The sequence below is a fragment of the Poeciliopsis prolifica genome, unplaced genomic scaffold (assembly GCF_027474105.1).
Source record: "Poeciliopsis prolifica strain line A6 unplaced genomic scaffold, Auburn_PproV2 SCAFFOLD005, whole genome shotgun sequence".
NCBI classification, from domain to species: Eukaryota; Metazoa; Chordata; class Actinopteri; order Cyprinodontiformes; family Poeciliidae; genus Poeciliopsis; species Poeciliopsis prolifica.
In genome coordinates this window covers 1,235,564-1,254,240 of record NW_026562380.1, presented here as the reverse complement: position 1 = coordinate 1,254,240, position 18,677 = coordinate 1,235,564, and the positions used below count along the sequence as shown (strand labels likewise).

Genomic DNA, 18,677 nt, shown 5'->3' with positions numbered 1-18,677 from the left:
CTGCAACGAACCCCGAACACGGCGAAGACGAAATACAGGAATGTAATCGTCCGTCCCAGGAGACAATTTCATCCTGCAGAGACGTGATCCCCGCCTTTCACGGCACGAAGCAGCGGAACTGGCATGAGGAAACGGACTGAAGAGGAAGGTGGGAGCATTCCCATCAAAGATGTGTTTACCGGTCGCCAGGGCGATTCCCGCTTCATTACATCACATATAAACACCGTCATTTAAAACTCACTTTTCAAACATTGGTGAGAAACTTTTCCTGTCAAATGTGACGAATAACGTCGTTAATTTAAGAGCTGGATGGACTTTTATTCCAATTCAGTCTCTTCATGCCACCAATGTGATTGAAAGCAGCGCTGCGGCGAGTTTAGCCGCGTCGCAACATGAGTTTTCCACACACCTGAACCTTCCTCTCTACATAAAGACGATTCCAAAAGTCAGTCTTCTGTCAGCTGAAGATAAAAAGACTAATGTCACAGCAAGATCTAGAGCACATATCAAACTTAAGGCCTGGGGGCCAAATCTGGCCCGCCATATCTTTGGATGTGGCCCTTTAGACTCTAAATTACATCAATAAGACAAAAATCCACACAAAATTAACAAATTCCCACATTTTCTCTGGTTTCAGTGCATTGTTTTCTCCAAATTGGTCAAAAACATTTAATTTAAGTGACTGCAGCCTTAGTTGGTGTCAAGTTATAGTGCGTGATCGATTCGGTGATTAATAAAAAGTCACATTTAACATCATACATTAGCCCAAATATTGCATAAATGTCTTACAAATATTTCTAAATTAGCATTAAAAAACCACTCAGTGCAAATCCCCCCCCCACAAAAACAATCCTGATCAATAGTTATTTAATTTTAAGAAACATTTACTGAATGCTGAAGCAAAGCAATTTATTAATATTTTAACGGCTTGCTAATGGCTTTTATCAATACATGCTGGTACACATTGCCTGTTTTCTGCTTAAATATATATCCATATGTTAGATTTATTGATCCTTGGTTGCTGAAATCTAACCATCAAAGCTTAGACTTAATCTTTGTTGCTTAGATTGTAGCTAGTTAGCAAGCAGGGTACATTAACAGCTAGTTAGCGGTAGCCTCTCAGTTCCTCAATGAAAAATAAAACCTACACATATTTCAGACTTGTGATAATCATATTTAAGACCAAATTACATTCTTTTGAAGAGATAGATGAATTTAAGACTTAAGGATTTTTCAGAAATCCTGATTATTGACGCTCGAGGAAATTGGTTAACATTGGTTGGAATTTATTGTAACACACGTATGGAAAGGCGTTTATCCCAATAAATGATCAACAACCCGATACAGAAGGAATCCAGAAATCCATGTTGGAGAAACAGACGGCGATGACCCAGGGAGGACGAGATCGGGAGACATCTGGGGAGCGTCCACACGTGGCAGCCATGACAGCAACACAAACTAAAAACCACTCTTCCCCTGAAACCTCGTCTTTATGAGGCAACCCCTCCATCCCACAGCGGACCTCCCCGGAGTCCTGACCGCCAGCGAGCGGCGCACACTCCGACTCATTCTGCAGAAACCGCTGCAGATTGCATTCTCTGCGCCGACCCCGGGGTACGGCTCCGCGCCGCGCCCACCGACCCCCATCAAGGCTCCGGGAATCCCCCTCTGCCCCTTTTCTCTGGCAGTGTTGATGTTACAGGCAGACTGTTTGGTTGTGTTTGGTCAGGGTGCAATGACAGAACTAAACATGGGTATTTACCCTGAGATAACCGCCCAGTCTGGATAAGCTCTGTGTGGATTCTGTCCCAGTAGAACCAGCAGACATTCTGTCTTTAAAGGGATTTTCTATAAATGAGCAGTCAATATCTTACCTGGGGTAGGAAACTGTTTTCACGTCTCAAAGCTAACCCAATACTGCTAATATAAAGACTTATTTTAGTTTATATATAGTTTGATATAGTAGAACCTTATACATTTAAATAAATATTATATTTTTGTTCACATTGTCTTTTCCTCTTCTCATTTACTTAATTTAAACAACCTGTAGAGAGTTCAAATAGAAAAATTGGTTTCTGAATTAAAAATCCTTCCTGAATCAAATCGTGAACCTAAAAATCAGAAATGCTGACCACTGAACATCTCTTTTAATTGTTTATATTTGTGCAGTTTTGTCTTAATTACTGTTTTTTACACCAAATGGGCTTTTTTGCCTCCAGCTAACAACTAATCCAGTTAGTGATTAATCAATGACTAAATTAGTTGACAATTGTTTCAATATTCGATTAATCGTTTCAGCCAAAACCCCCAACATCCATCAACCTGTATTTAGTGTTTGTATTTTGTCATATTCTCTCTCTCAGCTGGATTTCGAGAACAATAAGAAATGCTTCTTTCTGTCACTACCGACAATAACTGTGAAAAGTCTGACATGTAGTTTCCCTTTGGGATCAACGAAGTGTTTTTGAATTGAATTTGTGGATAAATACCCCACAGGCTGAAAGTTTGAGTCCCTGTCAGCGCTGACCTAACTCTGACTCATAAACTGAAACGCAGAGCTCTGACAGGCGAATGATTGAAGTTTTGATTTCAGCTCTAATTGAGAACCTGCGGTAGCTTAAACAACCTATGATTACAGTGAGCGATGTATATTCCCAGTATGAGTGAACTGGTTTGTGTTGATGTGGGTGTGTGGGAGCAGACCTGCAGCAGAGCGCCATGGATGTGGTTCTGTTGGATGCCGGGTCCCGGTTCTGGAGGGAGTTCCTGCAGTACGGTCCGGACGGTGGACGGGATCTGGGTGTCGAGTACGAACGGGACGAGAGCCCGGGCCGCCATCTCTCTGGTTCGGTACACGGCCGACCGACTGCATCTGCGCAGCGAACATGGTGGCATCGTCATGGATCAGAAACTTGAGGTCAATCTTGTAATTACACTGCAAAAACACAAAATCTTATCAATGATTATTTGTCTGGTTTCTATTCCAAATAGAACTTAAAAGTAACTTTTTAGTAAGATGTTCTTAATATTGATGAAAAAGTTCTTGTTCTGTTGGCAGATAAAATAACTGATAACAGGGGAAAATGTCTGATTATCAGTGAAATATTCTGCCATTGGAACAAGACCTTTTTCATTAATATTATGAAATTATTTACTTAAAACAAGCATCTAGAGCAGTAGTCCCCAACACCCGGGCCGCGGACCGGTACCGGGCTGCGCAAGAAATAATAAAATATTTCCATTTTATGTCTTATTTGAGTCTGGAGGATCTTTTATTTTGAAAATCCTTTAACCAGATTCTCTTGGTTACGTCTCCAACATTGAGCCACAAGCAGCAAAACGAGTAAAAATCAGATCAGATTCTTTGGAAAGTTTCTTTGCGAAGGGAAAAGAGAAGAGACAGGAGGATGGATTTATCCCGGAAGGTGATTCCCACAGTCCAAGCTGCTCTGCATGATATGGTGACCAGCTGTTAATGAAGCTTCAAACTGATTCGCCTCGTAGAGACCAAACACCCTGGGAATAAGCAACACTTCGGGTGTCATTGTCCCCCAGAAACGACCTCAGGGCTCCGTTAGTCGTTATTGTAAAATGTTTGTTTTACGATGTATCTTATTTTGAAGGGATGTGTAAACGTTACCATCGCGGCCAGAGCCAGAGAGCATCAGGGCAGTGAGATGAGAAGAGAGGAACTTGTGAGTTTTAGGTCTGGTTCACACGCCACGATTTAAGGATTGTCGCCCGATTTTCCAAATCTCCGTGACCAACAGGTTCAGTCGGTTCGTGTGTCCAGGAGCAACACACCACAAGAACCGATTCCAGTCACAAACATCTCCATTTCTGAGGAAAATCCAGTAAAACCTCCAATGTACCAAATGTGAATTTAGAATAATCAAGCGCGGATGGCGATGTAGGAGCAGCAGTGATAGTTTGTGGGTCATTTTAAGCAATAAAAGAAGAAACAAAAAGAAAAGGCGTTTGATGGAGACCTCTGGACTAAATGACCAAAGTTGTAGTTTAAGGCAGAGTTTAGGACGCAACTAGACTCAATTACTACCAACATCCAAAATGCTCCGTTTGTAAAATATGTATAATAAATGTTAATGATCTACAAAGTTCTGATTGTCTGGATCCAAATGCCCTCAGGTCGTCAGAAACCTCTCAGGATTTTAGAGTTTTCTTGTCGACCCATCAGTTCGATGCTAATAAATTCACCACTTATTTGATTTGGCTTCTATTTTTGCTCAGATCTTACATAACCTTGCTTTCATTTCCTCACCCAGTTCCTCGACTTATTGCAAACTTTACAAGATCAACATCTCCTGGACCTGCAGATGAACGATAAACCCGAATTCAAATATTTTCGAGTCATTAGCTGACCGGGCAGGAAATAGTAAGCGACGTTTTGTTATTGCCCACACGCAGACATTTCCCTCCCACGGTCACCGATAATGCTGAGTATGGCCTGTCACCCTGAGAGTAAAGCTAAAATTAACCCTGTTTACAAGCCGGTAGAGTTTCCTTCTCCGGTGTCATAACAGAGCCAGAGCTGACACAGGGGGAAGGACATGACCAGAACATGAATGAGATAAGACAGACTGGAAGGGGCAGAGCGAGAGTTACTGCAGGAAGAAGGTAATTTCAGAAAGACTTGGTTTATTCTGCAGCTGAAACAGCCACTTGGAATAAAATAAGCAATAAGCCTAAGTCAGAAATTCACCCAAAACACAGAACATTTGGTATAATTTCACCAGTTTGAAAACTTTTTGGTTTTCAGTTTACATTGTTATTAAATGCATGTTAATTTCTAACTAACTAACTAACTAACTAACTAACTAACTAACTAACTAACTAACTAACTAACTAACTAACTAACTAACTAACTAACTAACTAACTAACTAACTAACTAACCAACTAACTTTATTTCACTTATTTTTTATCATTTGGACAAAAAAACTCAGAGTTAATTGAAATAAATCCATCAGATGAACCAGATTTACTTTAAATCCTTTTGGTTTATCTAAGGAACGATTATTTTAGTAATCAATTATTCTATGGATTATATTCACCAATAATCTCAAAAAATTTAAATATTTATATTTATTTAAAATATAAATAAAAGAAGTATTGATAGCATGTATTGAACAATCTATCAGATGCATTCAAAGTACATTACGATACTTTGAATGAACTGATTAATAACTGGAAACCAAAAGATGCTTAATTCAGTTTTTTGGGGGGTTTACATTTTATTAAAAATACAAGGGAAACTAAAGCTATGTCTGCTTAGGAGTTTTGCACAAGACATATTTACGGACAAAGGTGTTTTTCTTTAATTTAAGAGTAAAATGGGTCTGAAAGACATTATAATCAGAATTTCTAATTGGACTTTCTGGACCGTGTGAAATAGGATTTGTTACAGTTAATTTTTACATGTTAGACCACAGCAGTCAACCTATTTCTGTCAGTTCCAGTTCTTTTATTTATTGGCTAATTGCACTGGCTGAACAAATTAAAAGTTGTTTTTACATGTTTGACCAAATTTGCATATTTAAATGTGCTGTACTGGTGCAAATGTATTAAATAAAGTAGCAATTCAGTACATTTATGCCTGAATTTAAAAGAAAGAAACATTTTAAGTGAAGGCAGCAGTGTTTGTCAATATTAAACCCCAGATTTCTATTTCAAAAGTGAACAGAAATGGATCGGTGCATCTTTAGGCTCCAGGAAAATCAGACTCTTTATTTTATGTCATTATACTGTTTGGCACACTCAGAAAAAACAATTTAAGTTTCATATTTTAAAATAAAACAAACCTGATGGTAATAAACTGGCTCAGTCTTCCCTTTCTACCACTCTCCTCCTCCTTTTGAGGCCCACATGTTAGCTATCTGTGCTAATTTGTCCCAATGAAGCTGTTTTTTAAAAGGAAATGACAGTTTGGAAGGGTGTAATTTTAGAAATGGCAGCGTCCCCCAGGGATCCGTAGGCAGACGGTTGACTGGCAACAACCAGGCTCATCTGGGCCTCATTTTGTAGAGCCGAGAGAACAAATTACTCCACCGAAACGGCAAAACGAGATCGAGGTTTCTCTCAGGTGAGAAAAAGGAAGTGAGCCTTTAACTGTGACAAAACCGACGACTTACTTTACTAATTAAACCGTTTTAGTTGTTGCATGATTGCAAATAGGTTAGAATTAAAAATGCTATATGTACATCAAGTATGACTTAAAAGAAATTTTACGCTTTAAAATTGGGCCTCTGTCTTTTTAAAATCTCCTGCTCTTCCTGAACCTCTGTCTTCAGGAAATCAATGCAACATTTCTCCTCTATCAAAACCTTAGCAACAATTTTTACCAGCATTGCAGTGAGTGTTTGCTAATTGCTGCTGGCTAGTCCGAAGGAGCTGAGCGTAACCGGGAAGGCATAAGCTCTGAAACCTGAAAACTGCAGATCAAAGGCGGGGCTGCGCCATCAAGGCGGGGCTACGCCATCAAGGCGGGGCTGCGCCCACCCAGGCGTTTTGAACAGCTGATTGGTTGCCGTGGCCATTACAGGATTTCTCAAACATGCACGGAAGAATCAACTCAACACTCCAGATATGTTTTTGATGAGGGAATAACTTTATAACAAGTTGTTTAATACGAGCTGTTAAGTTCAAAAAAGTTGATTTGACATGGTACTGCCCCTTTAACTTTTAACTATTAGATAAAATAAAAACATTCATGTTCATGGAGTTTTATTAACTTCAAGTCATTCATAACTCTATCAACTTTTCTACATCCTGTCATCTGCAAATGTAACATCTGTGATGATTCATTTCACAGCTATGGATCACTTTGTGTTGCCTCATCACTTTAAAAGGCTCAAGTTTGTGGTTTCATTGGAAAAAATGAGAAAAATTAACGGGTTTGAAAACTTTTACAAGGCGCTGTACAGTCTCGTCTAATGTTGACGTGGTTGGCTTTCTGAATTTAAAAAATTGGCTACAATTTTATCCGAGGGTTATATAAATAGCAGAAAAAATAAAATTCAGCCAAATAAAACAGGCAGCGATAAATCTTAAAACATGCAGCGCTGCAGATGTTGGCAACGCTGAAATAAAATCGGTTCACATCTCGATGGTCCGGATGGGAACAAAATCCCACACGTCGACTCAGACATGAAACCCAGGAGCTTTTTCCCTGCTGATGGTGAGACCAGATTCCTCCTTCGCTTTCCGCCTGATGAAAAGACAAACACTGGTACATCACCAGCTCCGACGGGGGTCCGCTCGTTAACGCGCAGCCTTAACGAAGCGGCGAAATGAGCGGGTCAGAAACGGACGTGTCCGCTCCTGGTAATCCTCCAGATCGGCGTGAAACGCAAAGACACCACAGAAAAAGTAAATAGAGCTGGAGAACGAAAGAGGAGGCAAAAAGAAAGATCTGATCTCTGCACATAAACTTTCCCCACCGTTAAATTCAAGCACTTTTCAAACTTTTCCAGCACCAAACTTTGGAGATAAAAACAGAAATAAAGAAAACAATTTTAAATCACTGTTAAATAATATAATTTATGACTGTTGTTAAGGTTTCTACGTTCTACTGCAACAGAGAATTAGAGCCACACGAATCCAAAATAAAGTTACGAGAACAAAGTAATTAAATTAGGAGAATAAAATCATAAAGCTACAAGAATAAAATCGAAAAATTACTGGAATACAGTTGTACGAGAATAAAGTCATGAAGATAAAAAAATTAAGTTATAATAATAAAGATTATAACTTTATTCTCATAATACATATATATTTTTATTTTATTAATGTATCGTACTGCAACGTGTTCCACAGCAGGAACATTTTAAACTAAAATATAGTAAAATTTTATGTTTTGAATTGTCACACGTTCTGACAGGAAAACTAATTTAGCAAAAAAAAAAAAAGAAAAGGAATCCCCCAATTTTAATAACATTGTTAAATTGTAAAATATAAGATGATCAATAAGCCAATAGGAATAATAAATGTTCATTACATAAATTACCTTTCTAAGAAATGTCAATTTTCTTTCAGCAAATAAAAATAATTTTAGTAATTCTAACCAACCAAAAGCAGAAAAAAGTTTCTTGATTTAGAAAATGAGAACAAAATTTATCTGTGTCTGAAAATATCTGGTTGTCAACTGTAAATAATGTGAATATCAAAGATATTAAAAATTAAAATTTGGAAAAACAAAACTGCAGCCTTTTCAAGGATTTTCTGCAGCTGGTGAAGCGTCTGATAAAGGAACCAACCGGACCAGAAATGCTCTGAAGGTGAAAAACGACTCGAGCCAGAAAAGTTGAAGCTGAGCCATGTTTGACTTTTTAAACTCGTGGGCTTCGTTTTGGCGAGATGAGCCGCATTCCTGGCCCGACGCCCACAGAACGGGCCAAAAACCAATCCAGGTCTCCGCAGAACAGGAGGCTTTAAAAAGAAACGACTCAAAGGCGATGGTAGATTATTGCCTCCCATGCAAGTGAGAGAAAGGCTGGACATTCGTTCAGCTAGACGTGAATCAGAGCCTTTCTATCCGATTACTCCTCCACCGTGTTGGAGGACAGATTTAATGGACTGCCAGGCCACCAGCGAGAGGTTTGGTGAGAAGGTAGCAGCTGTTTCTGATTACTGGGGAATGGAAAAATAATGTAAAACCATTCGAAGCTCCGTGTCAGAGCTCCCCTCAGCAGGGCGACACATAAAACATCTCGCCAATAAACGTTTCTCCGTCAAACTCGGGACTCACATTGTACTGGGATTTAAGTTTAAGCGCTGGACAATCAATCAATAACATATAAATCAATAGATAGTTAAAGTAAAAAAACAAAACAACAACAACGGCGTGGGATGGTTTGTGGCAGAATTTCTCATATTTAAAACTAAAAACCAATAAATAATTCTTGACAGATTGATAAATAACCGTTTTGTGATATATGCAATTATTATTTCGTCCAGCACTGATTTAAGTAAATGATTCTCCCAATCAATTGATATGAAATTTTATAATGTCTACTTTTAGGACTTTTGGTCCATATTTCGGTTTTTACATTTAAATTTAACTTTTTGGTTGAACAAAACATCCAAAATCTGATGTTAATGTTCAATAAGTATTAAAATAAGTGTAAGTCTAAGGATGGAATATGGAGTAATATGTATATTAAACTAATATTAGAAATATTTACTTCATCTTCCAACACAATTCGATGATCCACGATTCCATCCACTGTCTGTAAATGGGAATATCAGTGCAAAGTTTAATTATAGCAGTAATTTGACCAAAACGTTTATTAAATACATTAAGCCTTTGCTTAGTAATAGAAAAAGTTGTTTTTTTGTTGTTATTTCAATAAGCTGTGATATTTTTTCTAAGACTGAAACAAAATATTATTTTAGTCATTGATTATTGGGAAGATTAATCGCATCAAGAAAATGGCACATTCTATGCGTTTTTTATTTAACCACTTCTAAAAATGCATTAAAATTTGCAAATGGATAAATAATTAAATTCCTTTTGATAAAAGAAGAAAATAAACACTCCTTTGCCTAGAACCCAATAAAATATCATTCCTTTAGTGAATTTGAATTGAAGTTAAGGAGTTTTGGCTAAAACATAACTCTACAAAGCTGTTTTTATCTTAAATGCAAACCGTATATATATTTTTGGTTTAATTTGTGCTCTGAATAATGACCTGTATACCCCAGTTTGAATTAGTTTTAATTGATTAATTGTGATTAATCGTTTCAGGCCTACTTTTATTCCATGTTGCCATCACAATGGAGCATTTGCGTATAATATTTTGAGGAAAAAGATTAATTTGATTTAATTTGGAATAAGGCTGTAAACATGACACATTGTTGAAAAAGTGAATATTTTCTGGATGTGTTGTGTTTCACCTTCAAGTATTTACAAAGGACAACCAGCTGTTTCTTACTGGAATTGCAGATTATGCTGAAGGGAACACAAGATGCCAACCTTTCAACTGAATTTTCCAGAGAAAGTCAATTAAACTCCTCCCAAATACTTTCCATAAGTATTTTCCCTCATCTCCAATCCGGAGGGGAAAAAAATGAAGGCTGTACAGTAGTTTCCCATTTGCCTGGTAGGTTTACAAGAAAAGAAACAAGACAGAACTAAACAGGTCAAACAACCACAGACGTACAAGACATCACATGAAAACAAGCCAGATTAGACAGCTGGGGAGCCTCGGCAGACAAAAACAGAATCAAAACAGAAAGCTTATCTCGTTTCCACCCATCATAAACATTAAACCGTACAAAATGACAGAGAACTGGATGATGCAGCTGTAAAAATAACAAAAATACTGAACACGTTTATAGAAATGCTACAGAGGCACCTGCATCAACATTAATAAGTCAGTAATGTTGAGACTCCAAGTTTTTATTTTTTAGCGTCAATTGTTGCACACGTGGAGCTGCAGTTTTAGAAAAACGTCATTTGAACCTTTGTACTGCTGATACTTTCTGTAGTTATTGCTTGATTATCTTCACATAAACAGAACAAGCAGCTGAAATAAGCAGTAAAGCTTATTTGGCGGTGTGTGGGAAACAACACACCGCCATATGTGTCAAAACACTAATATTTATGATGATGTAATTAGAACAGAAATTCCCATTATGATGCACCAATCCCCTTTTTTCTCTTCCAATACCGATATCTGACGTTCAGTATTAACCAATACCGACCCAATACAGATAAACAATTTTGAATCGACTTGAAATGTGTCTTCTCTTTTTTTTTAAACATAAAAGTCCTGAGATACTAACATGTCAAGAAAACTTTAATTTGGATTATATCAGTAAATGTAAATAAATAAAGAAACAAACTGACAAAAACAGTAGGATGACTAAACTGGTCAAACCTGGAAATAATAAACTGCAACAAATTTTCTGTCAAATTAGGAAATCTAATTATTATGTAAAATAAATAAAGCACAAAGTATAGAATTAGACTACATAGATCTGTCCTCATGGATCGTCCACATGGCCCAGTATAGCATTTTTTTCAGTATTGGGACCAATACAGATATTGGCATTCAATTGGTGAATCTTTAAGGGAGGCCATCTTGGTTCCATGCCTGATAAGAAATCTGACCACACAACTCGCTGCAGTCAAGGTAAATGCTAAACGGCTCTACTTTTCAGTATTTCTCCATCAGATTAAATTTGAACATGACAAAAATGGTTTAATGTTTTAGTATGAAGGTGAATTCAGGTTTGGGTTTGAGCATCAGAAACTTTGGGTTTAAAGTGAGAAGTTTCTCAATAAAAGTGAAAATTAAAGGCTATATGCTAAAGACAGACATGCTCAATTATAAGTAACTGTTTATTTGCGCTTTTCATTATTTTTTTAATCATATGAAAAAATACACAGATACATTGTTACTGCTTTATTGCTTATAATTGTTAGCTTGATCACTTAGCGACAAATTCCCACATGGGGGTTTGGCCTTCGATACAAATGGAGCACAGAATCACTCCTACCTTATGATTAAGGGCCTGAAAGGAGTGAGTCCCAGAGGAGAGGATGAGCCGTCCATGGGGGAGGGGTAGAGGCGACTGAGCACCAGCAGCAGCAAGAACAGGCTAGGGTGGAGCGTCACATGACCGCTGTCACTAAACACAAAAATAACCAAATGTTAGCAGAGATGCTTAGCTGTTAGCTGGCAGCTGCAAAAGCAAGAATACTTGATATTTGTTGGTGTGTATCAAAAAGACCAGTTAGGCAAAAGACAAAATGTAGTTAGCATCATTTAGCTAAATTATGCTAATTTAGTTAGTTTCATTTAGCCAAATGACCCTCATGCAGTCAGCATTGTTTAGCTTAGGACAGAAAATTAGAATCTGTTGGATGTAAACAAACTGTGACAACTCATTTATGACCTCACAGTTACAAAGAACAGCTAGCAGCATTAGCACTATGATTATGATGTTTGCAGATGACATTGTGATGTGCCCAAGGTCGAGCTGCATAAAACTTATTTATATGCTACATGACCTTTAGAAAAAAACTCAACTTATAATTTCAGGTAAATATTTTAAATATCATTATTTTGTTTTGGTTTTTAGGTTATAAAATAAACACAATAATCTTAGGGGGAAAAAAATTGTAACCATTTTCTTTTATGCGTCATTGATATTTGTATGAAACTGACTGTCAGTTATGGGTTGCTGCCATCATCTTTCAAAGTCACATTTTCACATTTGTATAAAAATATACATGTGTAAATATTGGGGCTGTGACAAATGGTTATTTTAGTGATAATCTATTTTACTTATTTATCAATTACATGATTAGAAATTGGCACAGTGTATTTTTTATTCAACCACTTAAGTTTATTTTATACAATATTAAAAGTACATAAAAATACAAAGAAGCAAATAATTTGAATCATTTTTTGAATTGGAAAATTGCCTAAAAAGGAAACGCCAATCAACAAAATTAGTTGACCATGACTCCAATAATCAAGATTAATCCCGTTAATCATTTCAGCCACAGAAAATATGAAATAACTTTAATAAATTAATAGATGTCATTATAGAACAAAAAATTTTATTCACACATTTTTAAATGTCTGTTCCAAAACAAAATATTTAAATATTGAGCTACAAACACAAAATATTAGAAAATAAAATATCTATAATAGATGCCGATTACTGGCACTTTAATGTCATCTTATTGTGGAAATTTAATTTTATTCACTGTTTTTAGGAAAGTCATTGCTTTATATTTACATATAGCAACATCAATGCCACCTAAAATACCTTCATTATAACCACATACAGAAACTGTGCGGCATAAATTTTATTTTATTTCACATTCCAACATGATTTATTCTTCATCCACCCTTTTCATTTCCATCTTTTCAAATTTCATCCCTTCCAGCTGAGCCAGAAGGGAACGTTTTCACTTTGACTCACTGGTGGTTCAGAAATACAAAAGGAAATTAAATCTTTACTCCACAGGAGTTTCACTTCTTCTCTTCCTGTTATGTTAAAAATGGAGATCAGGAAGAAAAAAGAAAATGTCTTTGTTTATACTGTAGGGAAGGCTGGCAGCTGCGCTTTGTGAAGGTCTGTAAACACGAACGTTTTGCTTATGTTACCAAACGTGTGTGAACGCAGCGTCCTTCACAGAGACCTCCCCGTGACAACGCCGTGTGCTTTTCGTTATTTCGTTCAGAAAACCCACACAGGGCGCGTTCACGTCGACCTCACGGGAAACGTAATCGCAGCCAATTTGGAGGCGGTCAAATGTTTAAACTGTCAAAACCATAGGGACAGGATGTGAGGTCACACATCCAGCAGAAAAAAAAAAAAGTCCTCCCAGAACTCATTTTTACAGAGGGGAAAAATATTGGTTTGCATTTCCTTGCAATAAATTTGCAAATACTCCTTGGTCACAAATGTTGATTTAAAATTTCAAATATTTAGAGGTTTAGAGAAAACATGTCTATACATTCTTAATTTTTTGGTGCAAAAAACTGATTGAAAACCAAATTATTAACCCTATGAGGCAGAAGTGTCAAACTCTTTTTTATTTTTTGGGCCAAATCAAAAATCTGAATGATTTATAAAACCCATTAAACTGTTAAAATATCAATAAATACATGTTTGCTTCAGCATACTTTACAAAAACCTGATATTATAGCATAAAAAGTATTAAATAAATTACTGACCAGCACTTTACTGCCAGTCAACGCAAAAGTTTTACAAGAGAATGCAAAAGGAAAAACATCCTCCATCCTCTGTACCTTTTAACATCTCCAACCGTTTCATCTTTTTTTAAAATCAGGTTTCTAGAGCGAGGAAACGCGACACTGTGACCTTACGATTCTGAAATCTCCACTTAGACGGAAGGGCCATGGCAGTAGAGACGTAAACAAAAGAATATCTAAAGTAAACCAAAGCTTAAGCTTTCCATTTATTTTGCCTCAGACAAATAAATCATCAGCTGCGTTTCAGAAACCGCTGGAATATGATACAGTCGCTGTTTTCCTGGGAAGGGAAGGGAGCTGAAGATAAGACAGAGCGCTGCAACTAATCACTTTCAAAACTCAGACACTGACCTGGAACAGCTTCTGAGATAAAACCTGGTCCAGCCAGACACAAATGATCGCCGCGGTGAGATAATGAAGTCAACAAATAAATCTGGAGCCTCAAACTCTAAGCTACTTTTAAAAAATATGACAGTTTTGACCATCAAAATATGAGAAATAAATAAAGTGACAAGAATAAAATCAAATACTACAATGAAGTCATAGCATTACAGGATTAAATTTATAACATTACAACTTTATGCTTGAAATATTATAACTTTATTCTCGTATTATTATATTTATTATTGAAACATGACTTTATCTAACAAACTTGCTCTTGAAACTTTATTTTCCTAATTTTATTTTATATTTCTTAGTCTGGGCCTAAATTCAGTTCAATAAAAAATGTTCTATTCATCCCAAAGGGAATTTAAATGTCTTGGTAAATGGTGATGCTGCGGGAAGGAAGGATCCTCTGTAGCAGTCAGTCTTGCAACGAATCTGAAAAGGCCTCTGACCGAAGACTATTATTTTATGATAAACTCAACACTGTAATGACATGCTAACAGCTAAATATCTGCTAGCATGTTACACAGACAATATTTCAGTGACCAATAGTTGTTGGCAAGCGCTGCTGATCCACCTCATTTCCTTTTGTTGCTTCTTTTTGAGTCTGTATCGTCGTTCAGGTGCTATCGGAGCTTTGAGATGCTAATCACCTGCTTCCAGTTGTAAAAATAATGTCTTGTTGCCACAGTTACACATCATAACAACTCAAGAAAGGTAAATAAATAAAAGTAAGAGCTGCACAGCATCCAGACCCAGAGGGAACAGTTGTCCAAATAACAACATATAACATATAAAATCAAACTATTTCACAATTCAAATACTTACTTTACTTTAAAGTCCCAAGAACTAAAGTAGGAAAGATTTTTTTTCAGTTTTCTTCACCACTCCATTTTTGTTAATTTTGTAAATAACGACGTTGTGATCATTGTCTTCTTCAGAGGTTTTCATGGTGTTTCCTTCAGTGGTTTTTGCTGCAGCGCCCCTACAGGCGAGGAGGGGAACTGGTTTTTAGAAGAGTTTGGTTCGTTTAGCAGTGTAAAAGTGAAACGCAAAAGCTGAAAATGTAACAAATGTTGCAATTTTCAACAAACTTCCCTGAAGACAGCAGAGAGCAGGTTTGCTTTAACCTCAGTTTACTTTCTGGCATATTTTTGGTTGTTTTTCTGCCGTTTGGTACATAATTACGTCCTATATTCTCTCTGGATCTCGATTTTTGTTTGGCCCAATTTACAAAACACTACATATGTGCATGTGCACAAAAAAAGACGAGTCTCTCATCTATTTTGGAGCCGTCTGATTGTGAAAGTTCAGTTGGAAACCACAAGCAGCTGCTCTGCTGCCTCCTGTCCCGCTGTGTGTCCCTATAGCATGACGCGGTCGGGTCTGTTTGGGTGGCGCGGCGAAAACAACGAGAAGTCAGACGGCCGAGGTCTGGTTCCGTGGGAAATTTGCAAATGTTTTAACAAGGGTCGAAGGGAGTGTAAAAGAGCTGGTCTGAAAGAGCTTTCAATTAATTGGATCCATATTAAGATAAGGCAGGTTGGGGAGCTGCTGGTCGACTACAAGGCTTTTACAAAGAGGGGGATCTGACGGCGATAAGGCCAATGAACCTCAGAGGAGTCAACCCTCCACAGCAAAAAAACAGAACAAAAACCAAGAAAGACATTTACTCTATTCGGCCGTAAAGCCCAGTGCTGTGAGCAAATAATCAGTCATGTGATAAGAAAAAGGCTGTGAGAACAAAATACAGAGCGTTGGAATTTAATCTGCAGAAAATAAATAGTTTAGAGCTTGTTTTTTCCTCTGTAGAAAATAAGAAAAAAAACACTGTGAGTGATGACGGTTTTAGCCTGAGTTGCCTCACCTTTCCACAGTGGCTGCAGCTTCCTCCAGCTGGCTCAGGAGGAACGGATAGAGAGCCGGAAAACGAGTGAAAAACTCCCGACCCGTCATCCTGTGGGCAGAGGGAGAGGAGGAGATCGGTACGATGATTAATAATAACGGCAGGAAATGCCCTCATATTTGGTAATAATCCTACATTATTCTGTGTAACTGGTCCGAATGTGTAAAACAGCAAAAATGCATGTTTGAATGTCTGTTTATCTAAACATCAACAAAGAAACAGAAAACAATGGAAAGAGAAGGAAACTTACAGCTAGACAAAGTGACGCAAAACACAGAAAACATAATACAGCAAACTACGTCAATTAAACTTTAATTTAGTAGCTCATCTTACTTCCACTCTGATGTTTTGAGATTTACCGTCGCAAATGCAAACTTGGGTAGAATTACAAAAAAATCAGCATGTGGGTTTTTCACAGAAAATTCAAGATCAAAATTTTCCTCTCAGTTTCTTTGAAATGTGCTATAAAAATATACTTGACTGATTTATGCTTTCAAAGGTATAAAGTACCAAAGCATTTAGACCAAATTCTGCATTCCAGTAACAAATGTGATAATTAGATGCACTTTCTCTGCCAATATTGATATTTAATCTTGGTAACCGAGATGCTAAAGCTCATAAAGACAAGATGTTGTGGACATTGTGATCAAGGAAGAGCAAGCAAAGAGTCAGCAATCCCTTATGGATACAATAACCTGACAGTTTAGTACCATTATTTTACGGTGTACGACTGTGAGTGTTAATGTTATTACCACTGATTAAAGCAGTTTCAGTCAATCACATGTTGACCGTCTCTCCAACAGACACAAACATCTTCTGTGTAACATCATGTCTCTTAGGGATAAGTTAAAGTCTGCAGTCCAAACACAACAAGCAGGCCGCATTCAGACTGTTGTGTTTTTACTAGCAGATAAGACACTCCAGGCTGTTTTCTCCAGTTTTAAAATCCCACACTCAACAACTATTTTCAGCATAATGCGCACATTGTTTACCATTTAGCCTCAGAGCCTCGTTAATGCTTTACACCACAGATTCAACAAGGTGTCTGAAACATAACTGAAAGACTTCATAACATCACGCAATCATTCATGACCCAAATTTCTACTGCTACTACATCCAATGCTGCTCTCTTGGATCAAGATCTGAACTTGTGAAGAACAAATGAGTTAATTTACCTCATCGCCATGTTCAAGAAACCAGTTTTAGATGATTTGTGATTCTTCTGCTAAACGAGCAAGATGACAAACGTTATCTGGTGTTTGTCGCAAGCAGTGACGTCTTTCTGTCTCCCAGCCAATGACCTGTCGCTATGTTTTCACACAACTCTGAGCTAACTTTTAAAATGTTGCAAAAAGAGGAAAAAAGCACATTAAGCACGTTTCCAACCATTAGTTTGGAGCCGATCGATTAGGCTACACAAGGAGGTTGATATGACATGATGCTAAGCTAACATGGACCACAGATCTTAGAAAAATAGAAGTAAATGTGAGGTAAATGTTTGCTACAGCAAAACCTGTTTGGCAAATGTGTTTCCATCTTCTGCTTATCGCCTTAATTTTTCCATGGAGAAGCAAAAAACCACCTGAAGCCAGCATAAAAGTTTCCATTAGAAATGGACATTAAATCAATATTGTGATAGACACGTGATCAATGTCAAAAGATAATACATCTGATGGAATGTTTAATCATTTCACTTAACTTGGTGGTGTCAACTAACTCGCTCACTCTTTGGTTTCCCAGCAACAACCTGTTGAGTAACTTGCGGAGCAGCACTTTGCAGTTTCGCCTCTTAACTGCTTAAAAATATACAAAGTTGTAACACCACCAGTTTAGGAATATTTAAAACATTTGAAACAAAAAACCGAATCAATAATTAGCAATTCTGACTGATATGAAATGCTTGTATTGTGATAAGTTCAAAATGTGCATAAAAGTATGTTGATATAGAAACACGGATTGGCATTGATGGCTCCACATGATTCTCATCTCACTTCACAGCCTTTTCTCCCATTGACTTGGTTTGTCTCCGACGGGAGACAATTCAAGTGAACAGAAGGAGAATTTGTGAACAATTATGTAAATTTTGTACCCTGTTTTTTAACTGTTTTCTGACTGTAGGTTTAGCAATGGCAGCGGAGGAAGTGAACAAAGCCGTTCACTCTGTGTTAGCCATTCTTCCAAATATTGAATTAACATTAACAGACATCTTGTTCGGATTAGCATCTCTTCCTTCGCAGAGGAGGATGGACCATTACAGCACAGGAAATACATGGTAAGTTTTGTAGTGTTGAACTTTCGCATCACATACGTTAGCGGCAGACGTTAGCAATTGGCCAAAATGTAAAACTTCCAGGAAGTGATCGTTTCTCATATATCTGAGACTCCAGAACCATTGAATGAAGCAAAGCATCAAACAAGGGGCTGATTTCTACTAGCATGACTCAGTAGGTCCACCCAAATAGTACCACTTTTATAATGAAAACAGACAAAACAGCATAACAAACCACATCGACCCTAACAGTACCGCTGAAAAGATATTACCCACACAAAGACACTGATTACCAGCCTAAACTGCCATTTTGCCTTAAATGAGTTCCTGGAAAATGCTTCTCTGGAAGAAACCTGCCTTTTG

At 37.3% G+C, this 18,677-nt stretch overlaps 1 protein-coding gene across 2 annotated transcripts in view; it reads right to left on the bottom strand.

Annotated features, from left to right (window-relative positions):
* The window catches only part of thada (THADA armadillo repeat containing), a 92,244-nt gene that overhangs the window by 39,840 nt on the left and 33,727 nt on the right, over positions 1–18,677 (bottom strand). For both annotated transcript variants that reach the window (XM_055029365.1, XM_055029364.1), the window contains 3 exons: positions 16,007–16,096; positions 11,519–11,650; positions 2,704–2,872 (listed from right to left, as the gene is read on the bottom strand). In XM_055029365.1, coding sequence (XP_054885340.1) covers positions 2,704–2,872; positions 11,519–11,650; positions 16,007–16,096 — 391 coding nt within the window. The remainder of the gene's footprint in view (positions 1–2,703; positions 2,873–11,518; positions 11,651–16,006; positions 16,097–18,677) is intronic.